The sequence below is a fragment of the Armigeres subalbatus genome, chromosome 1 (assembly GCF_024139115.2).
Source record: "Armigeres subalbatus isolate Guangzhou_Male chromosome 1, GZ_Asu_2, whole genome shotgun sequence".
Taxonomy (NCBI): domain Eukaryota; kingdom Metazoa; phylum Arthropoda; class Insecta; order Diptera; family Culicidae; genus Armigeres; species Armigeres subalbatus.
This window is the reverse complement of record NC_085139.1, coordinates 229390823-229414200: the sequence shown is the minus strand read 5'-3', so window position 1 is coordinate 229414200 and position 23378 is coordinate 229390823. Positions and strand designations below refer to the sequence as shown.

The 23378-nt window shown below is 40.5% G+C and overlaps 2 protein-coding genes across 2 annotated transcripts in view; one reads left to right on the top strand and one right to left on the bottom strand.

The window, feature by feature from the left end:
- LOC134211603 (carbonic anhydrase-related protein 10) overlaps positions 1-23378 on the bottom strand; it is a 227017-nt gene that overhangs the window by 77499 nt on the left and 126140 nt on the right. The window lies entirely within an intron of this gene.
- LOC134218730 (uncharacterized) lies at positions 17377-18635 on the top strand. The gene is made up of 4 exons (XM_062697729.1): positions 17377-17475; positions 17619-17958; positions 18019-18468; positions 18523-18635. The coding sequence occupies exons 1-4, from the start codon at positions 17377-17379 to the stop codon at positions 18633-18635; spliced, it is 1002 nt and encodes a 333-aa protein (XP_062553713.1).

Genomic DNA, 23378 nt, shown 5'->3' with positions numbered 1-23378 from the left:
TCTGATCCAGTCCAGATCCAGTCAAGGTTCAGTCAGATCCAGTCCAGATCCAGTCAAGGTCAGTCCAGATCAGTCAAGTCAGTCCAGGTCAGTCCAGATCCAGTCCAGGTCAGTCCAGGTCAGTCAGATCCAGTCCAGATCCGGTCAAGATCCAGTCCAGATCCAGTCAGGTCAGTCCAGATCCGGTCAGTCCAGTCCAGTCAGATCCAGTCGGATCCGGTCAGATCCAGTCCAGATCCGGTCAGGTCAGTCCAGGTCGAGTCCAGATCCAGTCAGTCAGTCAGTCCAGGTCCAGTCCAGATCCAGTCCAGATCAGTCAGATCAGTCCAGGTCAGTCCAGATCCAGTCCAGATCCAGTCCAGATCAGTCAGATCCAGTCCAGATCCAGTCAGGTCAGATCCAGTCCAGATCCAGTCAGATCCAGTCCAGATCCAGTCCAGTCAGTCCAGTCGGTCAGATCCAGGTCAGATCCAGGTCAGTCCAGATCCAGTCAGGTCAGTCCAGATCCAGTCCAGGTCAGTCAGGTCAGTCCAGATCAGTCAGTCCAGGTCAGTCCAGGTCCAGTCCAGATCAGTCAGATCGTCCAAGGTCAGTCCAGATCGGTCCAGGTCAGTCCAGATCCAGTCCAGGTCAGTCCAGAGTCCAGTCCAGGTCAGTCAAGTCAGTCCAGGTCCAGGTCGGTCCAGATCCAGTCAGGTCAGTCCAGTCAGTCAGATCGGTCAGGTCAGTCCAGTCAGTCAGATCGGTCAGTCCAGATCCAGTCCAGGTCAGTCCAGATCCAGTCCAGGTCAGTCCAGATCCAGTCCAGGTCAAGTCGAGTCCAGTCCAGATCGGTCAGGTCCAGTCCAAATCGGTCAGTCCAGGTCAGTCAGGTCAGTCCAGATCCAGTCAGGTCAGTCCAGGTCAGTCAGTCCAGTCAATCAAGTCAGTCCAGGTCCAGTCCAGGTCAAGTCGGTCAGATCCAGTCCAAATCCAGTCAGGTCAGTCAAGTCCAGTCCAAAGTCCAGTCCAGGTCAGTCCAAATCAATCCAAATCAATCAATCAATCCAGGTCAGGCCAAATCCAATCCAAATCCAATCCAAATCCAATCCAAATCCAATCCAAATCCAATCCAAATCCAAATCCAATCCAAATCCAAATCCAATCCAAATCCAATCCAAATCCAATCCAAATTAAATTCAAATCCAATCCAAATCCATTGTTTATGCCAATCAATGTTCATTAGGCACTTTCACATGTGTTGGCTTAGACTAAGTCAAGTTTCCACATTTTTATTCCTATGTTAGTTGGTCTTGCTCTAAAGCAACTGCGCATGTTAAGACAAGACTAAGAAAGAATTATAACACAACGACTAGAATGAAAACAATCAAAAAAAAAGTTTTTCAAACTCTACCATGGCTGATTCCTTATAATCTTTGTTTCGCACCAACAGAAACCACAAAGTACCTTTGACACTCAGCCGTTCTGACAATTTCATTCAAGCGCTCTTACTTGCATAGCCGTTCCGCAAACTTTCATTTCAATTTCCCTCTGAAAAACGAAAAGACAGAAGCAAATTAAACAGTGTTTCGCCGAATATCCACCACCGCCGCCGTTATAACCACTGACAGACTGCCGGGCATAAGTCTCCATCGACCACCCACAGAGCTCTGGAGTCACCCACGGAAAACAAAACGCTTTTCCTCTGGTTTTCTGGTACTGGTCCAGGATTGTTCTTTGTCGGTATAGAACAGCTTGGAGCCCAGGTGCGACAAAGTCGCTGCCGTCTGTGTTCCCTACCCGCTACTCTGAACGCGTTCGAACGGTTGGCGGTTAACAAGGCGCAGTAAAACCACCCCTTGGCCACGTTCTGTACATAGTCGTGGGAATATTTTCGGATTCGGTCAACTGAAATGCAAACATGACCAATGTGCACCTAAATATAGAGCATGTACCTATAGAGGGGACGTTAAAAAGATGAATAGAAACTTCCAGTGGAAATGCTAGTTGGGCGGGAGAGCTTTAAAACGTTTTCCGTACAATTTGCGCTCTACCGGAGCAGAGAGGGGGCAGCTCAACGGAACAGGTGACAATCCTGTCGCGTTCTACTAGTTGTACAACTGTTTCCGAGCGCCGACACAATGGAAACGGTGGTCGGTCGGTGCCTTTCCATACCGGCCGGCACCAGCAAAGAATGCAAATTCCCGACCCTTCCTCCCCTGACAGCGTACGCAAACATGGGAGCCGAGGGGACTGTTTTCATTTGTGCCAAGTTCATGTCGTCTTTTTTTCCACGTGATGCGATCCTTGTCGGAATTGAAATTTTCGTTGTACGTTTTCCGACAGGAATAACGGGAGAGCGGTCTCGGGATCTTCGACTGTCCTCTTGGGTGTCGTGAAATGCACGGGGAGAAAATCGTGGGCGTCATGTCCACGTGGCTAGAGGGGATCGGGAAACCCCGTTATTACGTGTTACATCCATTTCTATTTACCTTAATATTTTCGAACTGTGGCCTCAACTCAATGACTAGATCAATATCGTCAGCATCGCAACATAGAATTAGTCCGAGATTTTTTTCGCCGAAAAAGTTCGTCAGCCGGTGAGCGATGATCCACAGAGAACAGACATGGAGGCTCAAACAAAATTTCTGAAGAACATCAAAAGCTAAAAAGCAAATAATCTGTTTCTAATTTATAAAAGATTTTTATTACTCGAAACCAGACAAAAAATGTTTTTCGAAATGTGACCATAAGTTAAAAGAAAATACAAGCACCAATTATACCGAATCTAATAGTTAGCCATTTAAATTATTCTTTTATATTGCGCCTTTTACAGTGCAGCTAATAATAATATATTAGACCAAGAGTATAGTATCTATTAGATACAGTGTTGATCCGATGTGGTCACTCCCCGATTGTATCACGTCTTCGACCCAATTTTGCCACCCTAAAAAATTTTATTTGATAATTTTAGTCGTTCTTTTTATTTAATAATACCGCATATAAAATGGTTTTCATGAAATAGCTTTCACTGTCTGCGATTTACTATGAATCATTTCTGAATGCCTGTCAAGGATTTTTGTAAGCCTTTGACAAGAAACGGTGGTTGAGCATATTTGTGTTGATTGAGTAGGGTGGTCATTATCTCAGCTGTGCGTACGCCAATCTTCTCACCATAATCCAACGCTTGGAAGAAGAGAAGAGATCGTTGTCGAATCGTCAACGTAGTGATCAATCTACAAATAATGACCACCCTACTTAATTAACACCAATATTTTCAACCACTCATCCACCACCCAATATACACAACACACAGTAATCATCGATCTTTTGGCTGCAAAACACCCTCTATAGTATGTGACAAAATTAGTGTCGAAAAGTGTTCGAAGTGAACTATATTTTATCCAACTAAGATAATTCTAGATAAAGAAAAGCACTTTACTACACTAACTTTTACACCAACAGTGAGGACAGAAACAATTTCCACCAATCATGTCACAAAACTCCGTTCGAGTATAGCGTTAATTAACAAATTGACTGCCATCGAGTAAGTTTATATAAAAAGAAGAAAGTTTGAGTTTGTTAAAAAACAATATTTTTAATAACAACACACCTGAACAACAGAACAACATACCCTGAACAAGATCCCATCCCCGGATCGAAACGTCGGCGATAAAATAAAATTGTCAGCGCTATTATTCACGACTGAAAGCTACTCCGAAAATAGAACTGCAAATTCACAGTCGAAATTCATCTACGTTTCCCATAAAGATTAAGAGAAATTATTATTACATTTGATCAACTAAATATAAGTTTGAATGAAATGATTTGCTACAGTGACATAATCTTTATAATTCAAAATAAGTTGATGTTTCCGTTGTCGCGATGTTATTCGCGAAAATTTTTACCGATTTATACATCTTAGGATCAGCAGTGCTTTGTACCTATATAAAAATGATAGGACCAAACATTTAACTGGGAAATGAAACGTTGTGGTATGCTTTGATGTTGAATCATGAGGTAAAATAGATCTAAAGTACGCTGCTGCTACCAATTCAATGATTCACAGAAAAACCAACCCGGACGGAAAAGCCGGGGACGTTCGTCTAGTATTCAATAAAAGGACGTTAAACTTTTATTAATTCACTGATTTTATTGAAATTCAAAATAACCGGATATTAGAGTTTGTTATTATTTAGTTATTCTTCTATGCTCAATGTTCAACTGACTGTTGTTTACAAGTGATGACCATGGCATTAATATAAACACATTCCAGTAAATAAAAAAAGTGTAGCAAATTTATCACTTTTCTTTCCTGCTTCTCATGTGAGATTGATTGGAATGGTGCCTAGCGGCGGAGCCCTACAGTCGCTTGTTTCGTGTTCGAGTCCCGGTAACTTCATGCATATTTTTCACTGCCTGCCGAAGTCGGCAAAGCACATTCCACTATTTCGATTGGTTAGACAGTGATGACCGATAGCTACGATAACTAAATTTGTTATTTACTTACATAACATGTATACCAAAATGTGTTATAAACTTTGTCTCAGTGTTTACTCAATAATTATTGAGTATTATATTTTGAGTATTATTGAGTTCATTCGTTCATTTATTTAGTTTACATCTAAACAGATAACACTGAATCAACAATTTGACGCCAAAATGCACGGTTCGAGGCCGCATCTCCCATCCTCGGATACGCCCCACGCTCGCCAAGTCGTTTTGCACCTGGTCTGCCCATCTCGCTCGCTGCGCTCCACGCCGTCTCGTACCTGCCGGATCGGAAGCGAACACCATCTTTGCAGGGTTGCTGTTCGGCATTCTTGCAACATGTCCTGCCCATCGTACCCTTCCGGCTTTAGCCTTCTGGATACTGGGTTCGCCAGAGAGTTGGGCGAGCTCATGGTTCATTCTTCGCCGCCACACACCGTCTTCTTGCACACTGGCAAAGATGGTCCTAAGCACCCGTCTATCGAATACTTCGAGTGCTTGCAAGTCCTCCTCGAGCATTGACCAAGTTTCATGTCCGTAGAGGACAACCGGTCTTATACGCATCTTGTACATGACACATTTGGTGCGGTGGCGAATCTTTTTTGACCGCAGTTTCTTCTAGAGCCCGTAGTAGGCCCGACTTCCACAGATGATGCGCCTTCGTATTTCACGACTAACGTTGTTGTCAGCCGTTAGCAAGGATCCGAGGTAGACGAATTCCTCGACCACCTCGAAGGTATCCCCGTCTATCGTAACACTGCTTCCCAGGCGGGCCCCGTCTCGCTCCGTTCCGCCCACAAGCATGTACTTCGTCTTTGACGCATTCACCACCAGTCCAACTTTTCTTGCTTCATGTTTCAGGCGGGTGTACAGTTCTGCCACCTTTGCAAATGTTCGGCCGACAATGTCCATGTCATCCGCGAAGCAAATAAATTGACTGGATCTGTTGAAAATCGTACCCCGGCTGTTACACCCGGCTCTCCGCATGACACCTTCTAGCGCAATGTTGAACAACAAGCACGAAAGTCCATCACCTTGTCTTAGTCCCCGGCACGATTCGAACGAACTGGAGTGTTCGCCCGAAATCTTCACACAGTTTTGCACACCATCCACCGTTGCTTTGATCAGTCTGGTAAGCTTCCCAGGGAAGCTGTTCTCGTCCATAATTTTCCATAGCTCTAAGCGGTCTATACTGTCGTATGCCGCCTTGAAATCAACGAACAGATGGTGCGTTGGGATCTGGTATTCACGGCATTTTTGAAGGATTTGGCGTACAGTAAAGATCTGGTCCGTTGTCGAGCGGCCGTCAACGAAGCCGGCTTGATAACTTCCCACGAACTCGTTCACTAATGGTGACAGACGACGAAAGATGATCTGGGATATCACTTTGTAGGCGGCATTAAGGATGGTGATCGCTCGAAAGTTCTCACACTCCAGCTTGTCGCCTTTCTCGTAGATGGGGCGTATAACCCTTCCTTCCACTCCTCCGGTAGTTGTTCGGTTTCCCAGATTCTGACTATCAGTTTGTGCAGGCAAGTGGCCAGCTTTTCCGGGGCCATCTTGATGAGCTCCGCTCCGATACCATCCTTACCAGCTGCTTTATTGGTCTTTAGCTGTTGAATGGCATCCTTAATTTCCCTCAAGGTGAGGGCTGGTTGGCTTCCATCGTCCGCTGAACTTACGTAGTCATCTCCTCCATTGCCTTGACTTTCACTGCCTGTACTCTAAGCGCCATTCAGATGTTCCTCGTAGTGCTGCTTCCACCTTTCGATCACCACATGTTCGTCCGTCAAGATGCTCCCATCCTTATCCCCACACATCTAGGCTCGCGGAACGAAGGCTTTGCGGGATGCGTTGAGCTTCTGATACAACCTGCATGTTTCATGAGAACGGAGCAGCTGTTCCATCTCCTCGCATTTCGCTTCTTCCGGGCGGCGTTTCTTCTCCTGAAAAAAAGGTGGGTCTGCTGTCTCCGCTTCCGTCTATAACGTTCCACGTTCTGCCGGGTACCTTGCTGCAGTGAGACCGCCCGCGGTGTGTCCTTCTCCTCCAGAATCTATCTGCACTATCTGCAATCGTTCCGTCGACTTCTTCCTATATACCCGACGTTGTTCTCCGCTGCGTCGTTAATGGCTGCTTTGACTGTATTCCAGCAGTCCTCAAGGAATCTATGACAAAAGGTCGAAAGACAAAAGGTCGAAAGGACAAAAGGTCGAAAGACAAAAGGTCGAAAAGACAAAAGGTCGAAAGGACAAAAGGTCGAAAGGACAAAACGTCGAAAGGACAAAACGTCGAAAGGGACAAAAGGTCGAAAGAACAAAAGGTCGAAAGGCACAAAAGGTCGAAAAGGACAAAAGGTCGAAAAAGACAAAAGGTCAAAAAGGACAAGAGGTTGAAAAGGACAAAAAGTCGAAAGGGTCAAAAGGACTATCAAGAACAAGTTGATAACAAGTTGGGTGTATTCCGAAAGAATTTATGAAATGCAGTTAACTTCGAGTAGAAATAACACACTAATCACAACAATCAAAGTTGAAGAATGAGCAATTTTCAAAGAAGGAATGATTACTATAAAACAATATTATGAATATCTAGATAGTTCTGTTAGAGATAAAAATATTGTTGATTTAGGAAATGAATATGTATTGCGCGAGACAGAGTTGTCCTATACAGTTGACAAAAAAAGTTGCTTTTTTATTTTAAACTATTTTTAGCAATTAAATAAAATTAATTCAATGAGTGCAAATAATAGATGAAAATCTGAATGTCTCTTCGATCTGTCAAAATAGTGCACTCCGCAGCCACGCAGGCGCACGCATTGAAAATACACCGGTGTATTTGATGTGCGGCGTGCACCATTTTGACAGATCGAAGAGACATTTAGAAAACTCAACATGCATCTATTAGTTGTACTCACTGAATGTATTTTATTTATTTGTTAAAAATTGTGAAAAATAAAAGAGCAGAGTTTTTGGTAACTGTGTAGGGCAACTCTGGTGCTAGATTGACTCTTGCCGTTTCAGTTCCTTGTCCATTTCGATTCTTTGATCTTATTGATCTTTAGTTTCTTTCGACCTTTTGTCCCATTCGACGTTCTTTCCGTTTCGACCTTTTGTCCCGTTCGACGTTTTGTCCTTTCGACCTTTTGTCCCTTTCGACCTTTTGTCCTTTTCGACCATTTGTCCCTTCGACCTTTTGTCTTTCGACCTTTTGTCCTTTCGACGTTTTGTCTTTCGACCTTTTGTCCCTAACCCGTCCTCAAGAGGGGCCCCATCGAGCTCACCCTCTTCCGGCAACGCTGCCTCGAGATGCTGCGCGTATGATAACTCATTATTGAGTTATCTATTATAATAAATAATAATAAATAATAATAATAATAATAATAATAATAATAATAATAATAATAAGAAGATACTAGCCAGAACCGCCACGAAATCTATCGCGCTGTGTGTGAAGCTGACCACGGATTCAGTGCCCTGCATCTGGCGCAGGAGGACTATCAGCTGAATTGCGACATCAAATCTGTCGACGAGATATTGTTTATTTATTGTCAATCAACAGGCTAAGGCAGCCCCAATGATTGTTTACTTAATCTATTACAGTTTACAATAAATCAGGTAATTAACACATTTTTTTCTAGCAATAAAGAAAAATTAACATAAAACAAATACACGAAAAATTACAATTGCAAACTACATTTAACAAAAAAGCAAATCATTTGTTGATTTATGGCTCCCAAAAGCTATTTTCATGATTCACGAATTCCCTGAATAGCAAACCCGTCGGCCACGTTGATTTCGCCAAAGCCTTCTCTTTATCCTTCCAATTTACGCCAACTTTGAAAGATATGTATCGCAGATCGTCCAGGTTACTCCATCGCGGAATTAGTTTAAAAACTTCTGGTCTATAGCTTGATCCCAAAGCGTTCGAAACCATTTCACGCATAGCATCGTCGGATACATGTTTGGCTACTCTTGTGAAGAATATCCAGCACTTGCGAGTGCCAACGGAAACACTGTCTGAATTCGAGCCTCTCGACAACTGATCCGAAACATTCAAATTAGATGATAAAACATTGCGGTTGGGATTCATTCGGGGCGTTGAAATGCACGGTTCTGCTACCACAGTGTGAGTCGATTGACAATCACTGTTCACCGTTTGTTGCAGCTCTGCAATACTCTGCTTTATCGTCGACATCTCTGATTGAAGCGTACTCACGATCAGTTCGAGTTTATTCCCTTCCTTTTGCTCATTTCGTAGCAGTTCAACAGATTCGTTTCCTGCCGGTGGCGACGACGATTGCTTCTTGCGGAACGAAGATAAACAAATATCGCACAGCCAAATCACGTTGTCGAATTCACGGCATACTCGCCACTGGTATTGGTTCATCTTTTTGCATTGTAGATGGTATCTTTCATTGCATCCATCACATTCGATAAACTCCTCCATACCTCCAACAGGTAAGGAACAACTACCGCATCCAAAGCGCATTGTGAAGCGGGCTGCGGTTAGTTATTAAGAAAACGACGGTACTGCAACTGTGACGGTAATACAACAAAAACACGGCAATAACAATGATTGATACTTTGTCGTTTGCGAATAACTTTCGTGGATTATAGCTTTATAGGCAGTGCAAATCTAACGTTATCTTTTCCACTAGTATCAGATTTAACTATGCTTTTGCCGGTATACACTAAGCAAATTAAGGCGAATCAGATCAACTCGTATTTAACGCGGAATACGACGAACGAATAAAAGACGCACGCACGCAAATCACATCAACGAGATGATCGCATCGTGGAAGCAGAAGGAGTTACATGGGACGCACCCCCATCAACTGGAGCTGGAATATATCGACAAAGCGGCGTCGAATACGTGGCTGGTCCGGGGTGAACTTTTCTCGGAAACAGAAGGATTCATGGTAGCCATCCAGGACCGGGTAATTGCGACGAAGAACTATCGGCACTATATATTGCACGAAAACGTGGAGGACCGCTGCAGGAAGTGCAATTCAGTAGGAGAGACGATCGAACATATCGTGTCCGGGTGTTCAGCCTTAGCTGATTCAGCCTATCTCGGTCGTCATAACGAAGTAGCCAAGGTTGTGCACCAACAGCTTGCTTTATGGCTCACCTTGGTTAACCGGTTTGTCGCTTACTACAAATATGTGCCTGTCGCGGTTCTGGAAAATAGTTTCGTGGAGCTGTACGGGGAGCGCGAGATCATAACGGATGTCCTCATTCGTGCCTATCGGCCCGATATTATGATCTACGACAAAAGGATGAAGCGGCTAACCCTCATCGACATTGCTGTACCGCTAGACCATAATGTCCAAACAACATTCTCCAACAAGATAACGAAGTACCACGACTTGGCGGAGGAGTTGAAGCAGATGTGGCACCTGGAGGACGTGCGTATAATTCCGGTTGTTATCTCAGCAACCGGAATCGTCCCGAAATCTCTTCTGAGATCCTTAGGAGAGCTGGAACTATCTCATAACCTCCATAGCATCCAAAAGACAGTGGTTCTTGGAACTTGCAGCATCGTAAGAAGATTCCTGAGCCACCATAACTAATACATCCGGTGCAAACGTTTATTATAGGATTTTAAGTCAACCGGCGAATGAGATCCACAGAGCCTAATCCCCTTTGGCATTCAGATTGCCCGGGGTAGGTGAAAATTCCCAGCACGCTTGCTGAGGAAGTGCCAAAACTCTATAATAATAATAATAATAATAATAATAAATTATTTCAGGAACTAAATTCTGTTACTATTTTTGTTATTTTGGCTGTTAATTAAATCAAAATGATAATAAACTTAGTTATCAAAATAATAGATAACCGGATAACAGAAATTGTTACCATAAAGTTATCCATCTTTGATAGGGTAGGAAGTAGTTGATATTTAGTTCCGAACAAACGTAGGAGGTGTAAGTCCCCATGCATACCGTGCGGGTCTAAATAAGCAGAAAATGTGGGACCAAAACTGGCTATTATCGAGCATCATCATAGATTTAATCATAAATAATGAATAATGGGCTATTTAATCATTATTCTTCAATCATAATAATACAAAAAATACGATTCAATCATTATTCATTAATCGGTAATCATAGATTTTTGTATTTAATCATTAATCACTACCTTTAATAACATAATTTGGTAGAAAGGTTACTTGATTATCATTTAATTTGATTATTCATAATCATTAATCATTAATCATTAATCATATGGATCGTTAATCATTAATCATACACATATTGTGTCGACATTTAATCACGATCGGTAATCGTTAATCATAATTCAAACATTTTGTTCATTAATCATAATCGCTAATCATAATTCTACCGGCTCCGGACCTCCAGGAAATCCAGGAGGAGATTGGCCGGCTGAAGAACAACAAAGCCCCTGGGGTTGACCAACTACCAGGAGAGCTATTTAAACACGGTGGTGACCCGGGCAAAGTAGAATAACACGTTGGATATCACCTTGATAAATGATTTTGTTATCTAGAACTCATTATGATTTCCTTGTTATCAAATTAAATTGTTATGTGGTAACTAATTAAGTTCTCAGTTGTTATCCTCAGAAATAAGTCAAGATAAAATAAACAGTGTTCATTTTATAATTTATTTTATGAAATACGCACATGACTGATCCTTACAATTCTAATTAATTTGCGTGTTTGGCTTGCATGCTGAAATGTATTGGACACAACTATTGCCTTTTAAAACAGAAATGCTAACACACGGCCGAATTTGCTGCTGGATTAACTTCAGGTGGAGCTCAGTGCTATTTTTATATGAATGCATGTTATTGAAAATTTCGGTTGTGTACAATTTTTTCCCAATTATATAGTATTTATCATTCCGATCGACTAGTACATTTTCAATATTGAAAAATTCAGTCCCAATTTTTATGAAAGAATCATCGTAAGCCAATTGTTTACAACTCTCCCAAGAGCAATACTGAACTCCTTCATAAATTAATTTGCCATGCTGACTAAACTCTCGTTCTGAAATTGTTTCATCGATATGTAGTGTATCAGGCAATTCAAAAACACATTCTGGATTGAATTTGAAACGTCGGCTAGATCTACTGCTCCAAAGTTGAGAATGCCACGCTTTAATCAATTCGTTCTCAAAAAAAGATTGGTTGTGGCAAATACGATTCAAAATAAATTTGTTCGTTATTTGCACAACTGGATGGTTATTTCCCGTTCTGAATCCCAAAATCATCCCGTTCCCATTCTCATATGGAAAAAGTGATGAGTTCCACAAGGCTCCAAAGTATTTTGCACAGTCTGCTAAATGAGTCAACACGTGAACATTGAAGTACATGTTCTCCTCTCCGTATAGTTTTTGGAATATTCGAACGAAATCCTGTAACTGTTTTTTAAGTTTTGCGATCATGTTTTCTGTTAAGTTAGTTTCGAGAAGCTGGAAAATACTTGAGGATAGCAGCATAAAGTGGTCCAAATACTTTTTTGGCAAGATCCCGACGAAACATGGATAAAAGTAATGGAACAACATGTTCTCCCAATCGCTTGCCTTATTTTTTTTCATGTCCTCGATTTTTCCGGGATACCGTGGAAATAAACTAGGTGTCCTGATGTTCATCATTCTTTTCTCGACTACCGACATCTCGTGCCCGATGTAGTATGGTTTGGTGTGGTTTGACGATGCCGTAAATAGTTCCCATAATTGTTTGACAACGCCCAATAAAACTGAATGCATATAATCCGGCGGAAAACCTTTGGACAAAATAAAAATTAAGTACAATCAAATGCATAATGATAAAGAAATATACCTTTTACTACATCGAAATGAGGAACGCTTAAGAATACAGAAAGGCCTTTGATTCCTTTAATGGGTGTCCCAGTGTTGTGTGCTTCTATCATCAGAAGACGAGTTTCAGCATGATTTCTGTTGTCGCTCGCTTTGGATGGATAACGTATCTGGTTGCCCTTAACAAGCTTACCCTCGTGATAGCAAACCGAACATCCAAACTTACCATTAAATTGAGTAGAGTTTTGAAGTTTTGGTCTTGCAACAGAATCCAAGCAATTCTGGACGAGCACTACGTTATATACATCAGATTCGACGGAGAAGTTCTTGCTCAGTTTTATAGTTTCCTCGCAGAACTCTTTAAAGAAAAGAGGTATATTCGGTTCACCCTTACTTAACCAGATGCCGGCCATCAACAAGTTATTCTTATCGAAACGAATACGGGGTGGCAAATTATTAACGACGACAAATATAGGATAACAAGGCTTATTTATACTCCAGCGATATGCAGCCGCGCCATCAGTGTTAACTGACAAAGTTATAACATTCCCTTGGATTTTAGCCCGAATTTCTTTTACCACTTCTCCTTGGTTGATGTCGCTGATATTTTCATTTCTGACATATTTTGCGTAATCTGCTATTTCCTTACGATATTTAATCATTGTCTCTCTCAACTGTTGCTCGATAGGAAGGGTTATGAAAAAATCAAATTTGTTACCACCGCATTCAGCGATCGGACAAACATCATGTTTGGTTGGCGTAGATTTTCCAAGTCCACATTGGCATTCTGTACAGTAGTATACCCTCGAATAGTTGTACGGGTCAGGAAAAGATGCATTGAATGCTTCGAAGCATTCTGGAAATAATTTCGATCCTGCCATTACATTGAACATTTTTAGGAGATCTACCAAAGCTTTTTGCGTGAGACGATGCTTGATGAAATAATTGAGAATCATATAACGGACTTCAGCTGCGGTCAAATCGGAATTGAATTTCATCGATGCGCTTCCGTCAACAAATCCCTAAAAATAAGAATCAATTTGAAAAATAACCAATTACATTCAACATTGAAACTAAAAATATGTTGCACCGCCTTAGGTGTCGAAATTGTTGTAACATAGAACAGTTTAATCAAAAGTAAAGACATAGGATTGTCAATGAAGAATAATAGTTTGATTATCTGTCCGGTCTAGGATATTTTCTGGAGAGAATCATTCTCGATTCCCATTGTGAATCCATTGTTCCTGCCACACATGATAAAACTCATGCAATGGCAGGCATAGAAAAACTTTATAAACTCACTTGTATTAAAACTGTCTTATAATAAAAGAAGACATTCCACTAAAAGCTCAAAATAATGTTCTAATTTTTATTAACTAATAACACACTAAGTTGAAAATTAATTTAAGTTCCCATTTGGAATGTAAAGCCATTGAAAAAAGAGACTTTCGTATAATTTTTATAGAAGAGCATAATTATTACAACATACGACATTTACCGGTTATCTATAAATATTTATTTGGAAAGCATACCTCATTGAGTATGAATCGTTCACTGAGATTTATTTCTGGGCAATCAGCTTCGTTTGCTTCCGTCCCGTTTTCATCACCTGATGACTCTGTTCCTTCCTGATATAAGTCTTCATCGGCATTGGAGTCACTATTCGCACTTTGAATTCCAATCAAAGATATTTCATCCTGCTTACAAGACTTTTCAGCTACACAGTCCGGTACCATTTTCGCACATGCTTTGGGAGTCACTATTTCAAGCTGACTGAAATTTTCCAGCTCAGGTTGTAAGTAAAAATTTGCTTTGGGCTTCTTCCTCTGAAATATATATTCAAAATTATTTATTCTTAAACAAACTTGATCGTTATTATTTGTATAGAAACAAACCTTCTGTATATATTTTTTGTTGTCATACTCGTTTGATAAAAAGTAATGCCGTTTATTACGCCGTTCACTCATTCTAAAACGTTTACTCTTTGAGAGATACGCTTTATCAGATGTAAAAATAATAGAACTTAATTAACTGAAAAACTAAATTTGAGGGTAGAATTTAATAAAAATGAATAAAACCGTTGCTGGTAGAAGCTGATGTCACGGTATATGGAGAACAAGGCAATCCACATACTTATGTAAACATAATATGACGTCACCAATATCGGCGCTTGAATAAACCGAGATAGACTTATGCAGGGGTTCATCAAATTCACTCACCTGACGGATTTTGACATTTGAGCGGGTCTTCCACTCGAACAAAAGTTCATTTTGCGTTCATTATGCTCAAACGTCATAATTTTTTTGGGGGAGTTCATTTTGCGTTAGTCTATAATGCATTCAGTCGTGTGACGTCAAAGTTGTAATGTCATTTCTAGCAGGAGCATACCTTGTATTGTACATACGTATTGAATGTCATTCTTGTTGTAGAAGGTTGTAGGGATGTCCATATTTTTTGCAAATCGATATGAGAAAAATCGATTTTGCATTTTATTTTTAATCAGGATTATATGTCGCACTTCGTTAGCACTTTCGTTCTAAAGCAGGCTACTGTCATGTTATTGTTTAGCCCATCGCCAAATCGTAGCCAGGATGTCCCGGGCACAATTTTTTTTTCATACTACTTTTCAATGATGACAGCGGTCTATGTCTATGGATGATGATGACACCGCCCTTGTCACAGGCTCGTTCTAAAGAGCCCCATACAATGGATACGATTACGTACGTTTTGACAGTTTCCGTTTCCTGTGATTCCTTAACAAAAAAATTTTCGCTCTGCTCTTTGCAGTAAGAACGTGAGTGCTATTAATATTACATAATCGTCAGAGGGTGTTTTCGACAATGCGACGTGAACCATTCAGACCAAAACATAATCTAAAATCACGCATTTGATTAAATTTTCCGAGACCAATGGGAAAAAAAATACATATCTATTATATTTGCAATATTGTTAGTGAAAGTTAGGACGATTTTATACATTCCCAACAAACATTCACTAGTTTAACTAACATCAGTGTGATGATTCAGTTCAGCACTGTGTTGAATTATGTCTGTACTATTTCTTATCGCAACTTCCGTTCAGGCTTTGTTCACACAATTTTGGAGAAGTTATACAGCTACAACATCTCATTTTGAAAAACAATTTTATTACCTGATTCGTTAAACCTCTAATAAGCATTTTACTTAGCCTTAATTCAGCTACATGTAAATTCTTCGAAAATAATAACGCATTGAGAGTAACATCATCAAGATCTCCATTGAACGTATTGCAATTGCTATTTTCATATAATCATTTTAAAATTTTCCTAAATTGGGTCTCGAACTGCTGACATTTGATCATCTGCCGGTAACGTTGCCATCCGCGCCATCCTTGATTTGTAAGTTATGGCTTACCCAATGCAAAACATAAATAATCGTATGGCTGAATATAAATCATAATTGGACTCTTAATCAACAAGTCAATCTGTCAAACTACAGTTTGTTAGTAACTGTACAAGATTTTTATTTCAACCATTGTTCAGCCAGTCATAACGATTTAACACTGGGAGAAAATATAAGAAAATAATGTCAAAACGATAAAATAAAATTCGTCTCCAATGATGGGGTTTATGAAAATTTAATGAATTTATGTTCGACTTTGCTAGTCATCAATTATGTCATCAATACCACACGTGCAGCGAGTAAATAACTACACATATCGATATTTATTCACATATAGAAAAACAACTAGTACATAGGAAATCTGTAACAGACATCCAATATGGTCGATTTTTTATGAATTTGTTTGTGTTCGTTTCCGCACAACTTTACAACAACTGCGTGAATTTTCTTCATTGCTCCAGCAATTTTGTTCGTTGTAATCTCCAACAGCTTTATTGATCAGGAATCAATTATGTATCACGAAATAATTATGTATCACGAAATAATTATGTATTGCCCCACGAATATAAAAAGCCTGATTTTCACAGAGAGTGTGTCTAATTTTATAAAAAATAGGTAGAATATATTGGCATTTATTAAATAGTTATAGTTCCATATACTTTGAAAACGAATAGAGGTTACTTATGTTATTAATCATTATATTATTAATAAATAAATAAAATAAAGATCTGTATATTTTCTTTATAAATAAAAATGAATTTGCTTTTCCTTTGAAGCATGATTTATGCTGCTTCAATTCTGGAATGGACTGTGTTTATATGAAGAAAAAGACGTAGATTTTCACGGGAATAGTTCGAAAATCAACAATATGAAAAAAGATGGCAGGGGGAACAGAGCATTAGAAGAGAGGGTAACTCAAGTAACCTTCTGTTATTTGGGTGGGTTTAGTGGGTCCGGCGGTCTGGTCTTCGGCCTACCGCGTCAACCCCACTCCTTGAGTGATAATTTCAGGTGTCTGTATGCAGATTTGCCTTCATCCCTTCAAATTTAAAATGTTATTATTCTCAATTTGCGAACCACTGAATGTCTTCGGGGAAAGGGAACACTCTGTGAGATATCATACTACATATAAAAAATCCAAGAGATGATATACAACCTTTCTGTTATTCGGTAAAAAATATAATGCTACGTTCCGAGAAATATATCTATTAATTTGCATATACCCGCGCACGCACGCACGCAAAATCTTCAAAAATATGACCACGTGGTTTCTGGATGGGCCCTAGTAGTGTAGGCGAAAACCTCTTCGCAAGAAGTGGGTTGTTCAGGTCTCTGCCTAGGAGGCCAGAGGCAATAGTCCGCAGCTCGGTGCGCAGCGCCAGCGTAAGTCACTTAACCTTCTCCCCGGCTACATTTTTTTTCGTCCAAGTGAGTTGAACTAAAGTGTGTAGACTTTTTATTGACGTTCAAGTCAAGCGACTTGCTTAATTCACTTGTCCGATCTAAACTCATACCAAATTTTATTTCATCGATTAAAAAAATAAAGGTAATCGATCTTGTATTTTCGAACATATTCGATAATGAAAAAATAATAGGCATCCCTATAACTCTATATTTTTCGAGATTTTTCGGTTGACCACATGTCATATCGCCATCGAAGTTTTACAGTGATTCTATTATTTCATCTAAAAGTTAAATATTATAATTGTTAAACAGTATAATTGTTAAATAGTGTACCAAAAGATGGCTCGAAGAAGGTTGAATGCGGCAAAGAAAAATCTTTTGAAAAAGGCAACGAATAAAAACGCAGGGTTCGTTGCCCAAACGATTCCTGAGCTGAAGGTAAACATAACCTCTAAAGAAGGATCCGTTAACATAACGCCAAAATTGGACAAATTGACATCCTGATCCCATCTTTTTGCTTTTTGTGTGACTCTTACAAGTGTTCTTCTCTAATACAGTTTTATTTAAAATTTAACTTATAGCAACAAAACGAAGCGGAGTCAATTGACCTTCCACCTGGACCTTCCGGTGCACAAATGATCACACTCTCGGAGCAAAACTTTGATTTCTATTCCAATTCCGAAGAGGTTGATGCTGAAATGAGTCAAACATCGGTTGTACCAACTCTGGGGCCACTATTGCATACCTATGGCCGCCGACGATCTATTGAGCAGTTGCTGCAGGATTGGGAGACAGTTCCGGTCTCTGATATCAATGTTGATGATAATACGATCCAAATCGTACGTATCGAGTCCCTGAACGAGAATGCCAATCCACTATGCGCATCGTCACCGGGTGTAGTTGTGATGGATGCTCAATCAGGTGATTTTTATTTCCAATTCAAAAACGGTTCATCTATTAATTTATTTGTTTGTCTTTTAGGTTGCGCTTGTGGAAAGTCTGACGAGGTTGAGAAACATAAAGCTTCGATGGAATCTTTGCGGAAAGAGAGGGATGCATTGCTTTTAGAGAACGCTCAGCTAAAAGCTCAAAACTCGAGGCTGTTAGATTCTCTAACATCGAAACTTCTACCAAGGCCAGAGAAGCCATTTAATGAAGAGGAAGAGGGGTTTCTGGATTGTGAAGTTTTAATACGATTGTCCCATGAAGCTGGTGACAGCGACTATTTGTTCCTGAAGTTCCTCCTGATGAAGTTATTCCCAGATGGTTTGGTTGGACGCTCAGTAACGGGGCGCCCATCAAACAATCCTTCCGGCCGTCCAAAGAAAAGCGATATGGGGTCCTCTGAGAATATGCCCTCCATGAACCACGAAGTGAACAGAGAAACAGGAAAAATACAACTGGACCCGGTGAAAGTAAAGTGGATAAAACGTATGTAGATTAGCTTTTGGTTTTATTATAATCTAGTAATTTTTATGTTTATAGGACGTCTATACGAGCGCCGTATTTTCCTACGCGATGATGCTGTAACAGCTAACGTGTGCTACAAAGGCGCAGGCCGCCTGATGACAAGGGTCATTGCAAACGCTTCGCGGTAATTCAATTTTATTTCTTAAGGATTCCATGGAATCAGCGATAATTTTAACATGTCGTGAAGTTGATTTTATTTTAATCAGATTAACGTTGATGTAGTCAAAAAATTGTACTTTTTTTATTTTGAGGAAAATAATAAGATGTTTGGTAAGCGTTCTAAACTCAAAAATATCTGTATCATCCGGAATATGAAATCAATAAATTTGTTATAATTTATTTTTCGTGATATTTTCATTATTTTCGACGCATCATATCACAAAAATAGGAGAAAAAGCATCCTAATTAGTGGTAGCTACAAATATCATGTTGATAACAGAACTTGTTATCAAATCTCCGTAAAATTCCCGTTATCACTGTTTGACAAGAATATCTGCCTGATAACATAATGTGATGTTGAATAAATAAATTAATATAACAAGTTTACTTATCAAGTTGTTCATAACGATAACAATGTGAGCTATTAAAATGTTTTCAGAGCATCAATTTATTGTTATTAATTGTGTTATGTTGGCTGTTTATTCGACCACAATTAGAACAAACTAAGTTTTCGCAAAATTGATAACCGGGTATCAAAAGGTGTTATCAGTTTGTTTGCAAACTTTGCTCGGGGAGGCACTGGCTAGAGCGCTGCACTGGGTCATTACCAAGATTTGGGAGGAGGAAGTTTTGCCGCAGGAGTGGATGGAAGGTGTCGTGTGTCCCATCTACAAAAAGGGCGATAAGCTGGATTGTAGCAACTACCGCGCAATCACATTGCTGAACGCCGCCTACAAGGTACTCTCCCAAATTTTATGCCGTCGACTAGCACCAACTGCAAGGGAGTTCGTGGGGCAGTACCAGGCGGGTTTTATGGGCGAACGCTCCACCACGGACCAGGTGTTCGCCATTCGCCAAGTACTGCAGAAATGCCGCGAATACAACGTGCCCACACATCATCTATTCATCGACTTCAAAGCCGCATATGATACAATCGATCGGGACCAGCTATGGCAGCTAATGCACGAACACGGTTTTCCGGGTAAACTGACACGATTGATCAAAGCGACGATGGATCGGGTGATGTGCGTAGTTCGAGTTTCAGGGGCATTCTCGAGTCCCTTCGAAACCCGCAGAGGGTTACGGCAAGGTGATGGTCTTTCGTGTTTGCTATTCAACGTCGCTTTGGAAGGGGTAATACGAAGAGCAGGGATTAACACGAGTGGTACAATTTTCAATAAGTCCGTCCAGCTATTTGGTTTCGCCGACGACATAGATATTATGGCACGTAACTTTGAGAAGATGGAGGAAGCCTACATCAGACTGAAGAGGGAAGCTAAGCGGATCGGACTAGTCATCAACACGTCGAAGACGAAGTACATGATAGGCAGAGGTTCAAGAGAAGACAATGTGAGCCACCCACCGCGAGTTTGCATCGGTGGTGACGAAATCGAGGTGGTAGAAGAATTTGTGTACTTGGGCTCACTGGTGACTGCCGAAAATGACACCAGCAGAGAAATTCGGAGACGCATAGTGGCTGGAAATCGTACGTACTTTGGACTCCGCAAGACGCTCCGATCGAATAGAGTTCGCCGCCGTACCAAACTGACAATCTACAAAACGCTAATTAGACCGGTAGTCCTCTACGGACACGAGACCTGGACGATGCTCGTGGAGGACCAACGCGCACTTGAGTTTTCGAAAGGAAAGTGCTGCGTACCATCTATGGTGGGGTGCAGATGGCGGACGGTACGTGGAGGAGGCGAATGAACCACGAATTGCATCAGCTGTTGGGAGAACCATCCATCGTTCACACCGCGAAAATCGGATGACTGCGATGGGCCGGGCACGTAGCCAGAATGTCGGACAGTAACCCGGTGAAAATGGTTCTCGACAACAATCCGACGGGCAAATGAAGGCGAGGTGCGCAGCGGGCAAGGTGGATCGATCAGGTAGAAGATGACTTACGGACCCTCTGTAGACTGTGTGGTTGGCAACGTGTAGCCATGGACCGAGTCGAATGGGGAAGAGTCTTATGTACTGCACAGGCCACTTCGGCCTTAGTCTGAATAAATAATAATAATAATCGTTAATCATTGTCGAAAATTAATTTAATCATTAATCATTGTCAAAAATGAATAAATCATTAATCATGATATTTAATCATAGAGTTGAATGATTCAATCATAACAAATTTAATCATTCATTGGAAGCTTTATTCATTAACGCTCTGATCACCTGGCAGTGGATCATTCCACCAGACGGGATCGTTATTTGTGTTGGCTGCCATTTTAGCCGCAGCAACAACTCAATGGACTGGTGCTCTCATACAAGGGGAAGGGTCGTTCGGTCGAGTGCCATTTGGCCCAATATACCATTTGGCCAAACAGACCATTAGGCCGGAAGTAATATGGCCGAAAGGGTCATATAGCCGAATAGGTCATTTATCATTTAGCCAAATAGGACGTTTGGCCGAATAGGTCATTTGTCCGAAAAGATCATTTGGCCTAATAGGTCATTTGGCCGGACAGGTCATTTGATCGAATATGTCATTTGGTCGAATAGGTCATTTGGCCGAATATGTCATGCGACCGAATGTGTCATTTGACGTCTCATATCTTACTCCTCACTGTAAAAACTGATAAATAATAAGTTATAAGTGATGAGCGAGAAGACAGGCTCTCTTTTCTCACTTTACTCTTCTCACTTCACGCAGTAAGAAGTAATAGGTGAGAAAGGTAGCGTGAGAAGTGAGACGTCTCACTTTTCACTCCTCGTTTCTCACTTTTCACTGTAAAAGTGAGGAGTGAGACGTCTCACTACACACTCCTCATTTCTCACTTCTCACAGTGAGACTGGGAGACATAGTGAGACATCTCACTACTCACTTCACACTCACTTCACACTCCAGTAAGACATCTCACTTCTTATTTCTCACTTCTTACTGTGAAAAGTGAGTGGTGCGAAGCAAGAAGTGAGACGTCTCACTACTCATTACTATTGACTTCTCACCACTTCTGTGGCCACTTTCGTCTCACTGTATTTTATACGCTCACCGATGTTAACAGAAGCCAATACCAATTTTTTACCATACCAATTTTTTCGATGAACAAAACAAAGTACAATGATTATTTTCGCACATTTTTATTGTCTCGCCATTAAACATATCCGGTATTTCGGTATTTCGTTTCAGGGCATTCGAAACGAAATTCCGCGGAGTTTGAGTGTGGTGAAATCTAATTTTCTAATTTCGTTTCGTATCGTTAAATTTCAAAAAATTCGACGAAAAAATCAAACTTTTAACGAAATTAAACGGAATTTCGCAAAATTTCGAAATGAATTTTTAATAATTCAAATTTTCATATCATAAAAAAATTCGGCTGCGCCGCTGAATAAAGCCATTCAAACTCTATTCAAAATGTTATACCTACATATAAATTCTTTCACTAAATCTCACTACATAATACAAATCTGTACCATCTACAGGAACGCATTTAGCTTTTCACTTCAATAAAAGTCTATAAAAGTATAAAACGTAAGACATATCTGTTGATTTAATTAAATAATTTTGTTCAGTGAAGTAAATATAAATTGTAGATCTCATCGTTTTGGTATATTTTCACATCATGTCCTAGTTTCACGTATTTTGGCGAGAATTATGACGTTTTTTTGCTAAAACACAGAAAATAGTTTACTGAAAATCAGCAAATAACCGTATTTTTGTTTTACGGTAGTTTGTTCTTTATTTTGCTAAGTTTCAGAAATAAAAAATGACTGTGTACAGTATGACCCATAAATAAGTGTGATTCCTGAAAAAATAATTATGGAAGCAAATATTTTTTATGATTTCCCAAGTTTATTTGACATGTTTTGAATACATTTGTTCAATGTGTCCACCATGATTTTCAATTACCTGCTCCAAGCGGGGTCTGAATCTGAACCACACGGTTGTAATATACGACGCTGACATTAAGGCCCATGCCTTGCGAATGGATGATTTGAGTGAATTCACACTGGGATGAGAGGTTTCACAAGCCTTAGCCTGAATATTGGCCCATATTGTATAATCCAGTGGATTCAAGTCCGGACTGCTGGGGGGGGGGGGCAAAGCTTCTTCGACCAAAAATTCAGGTTTTCAGCCAGCCATGCTTGAGTTCTCTTGGATGTATGACAGGGTGCTCCATCCAGCTGGTAAACTTTAAGTTGGTCTTTTCCAAAGTTGGCCTTGATCCATGGCAATAGATGGTCCTTCAAGATCCCTCCGTATTCACTTTTAAACACTCTTTGATGAATAGCGGGGGCATTGCCAATCCATTGGATGCGACTGCCCCGAACACCATAACTCCTGCAGGGTGTTTGATGATAAACTTAAACTTTATGTGCTCAAGAACTTCGTCGACCTTCTTCGGCGAAATAAACCGGTCAGTACGCGTGTTGGACACCGCATCTATGTTGAATAGCTTTTCGTCAGAGAACATTGATTTTCCCTTTTTAATTTGGAGAGAAGCCGCTTGCTTCTCTCAAGCCACAGTTCCTTAATCCGGTTCGTTATCAGGTAGCGCACAGATGCACAATGGAATGCGAAACGTCCCGGGGAGACCAGTAGGCTGAACCCGTTTGGTCACTGTAGCCTAATGCCTACATGCAGATAGCGTGATGGTATTGCTAAAGTAAGCGTATCTCACAGCTATTTTTGTTAAGGTTCGACTCTCACCGCAGACCACCACCGATTTTTTCTAATTGTTCTCACAAAAGTGAGTGAGAGGTGAAGT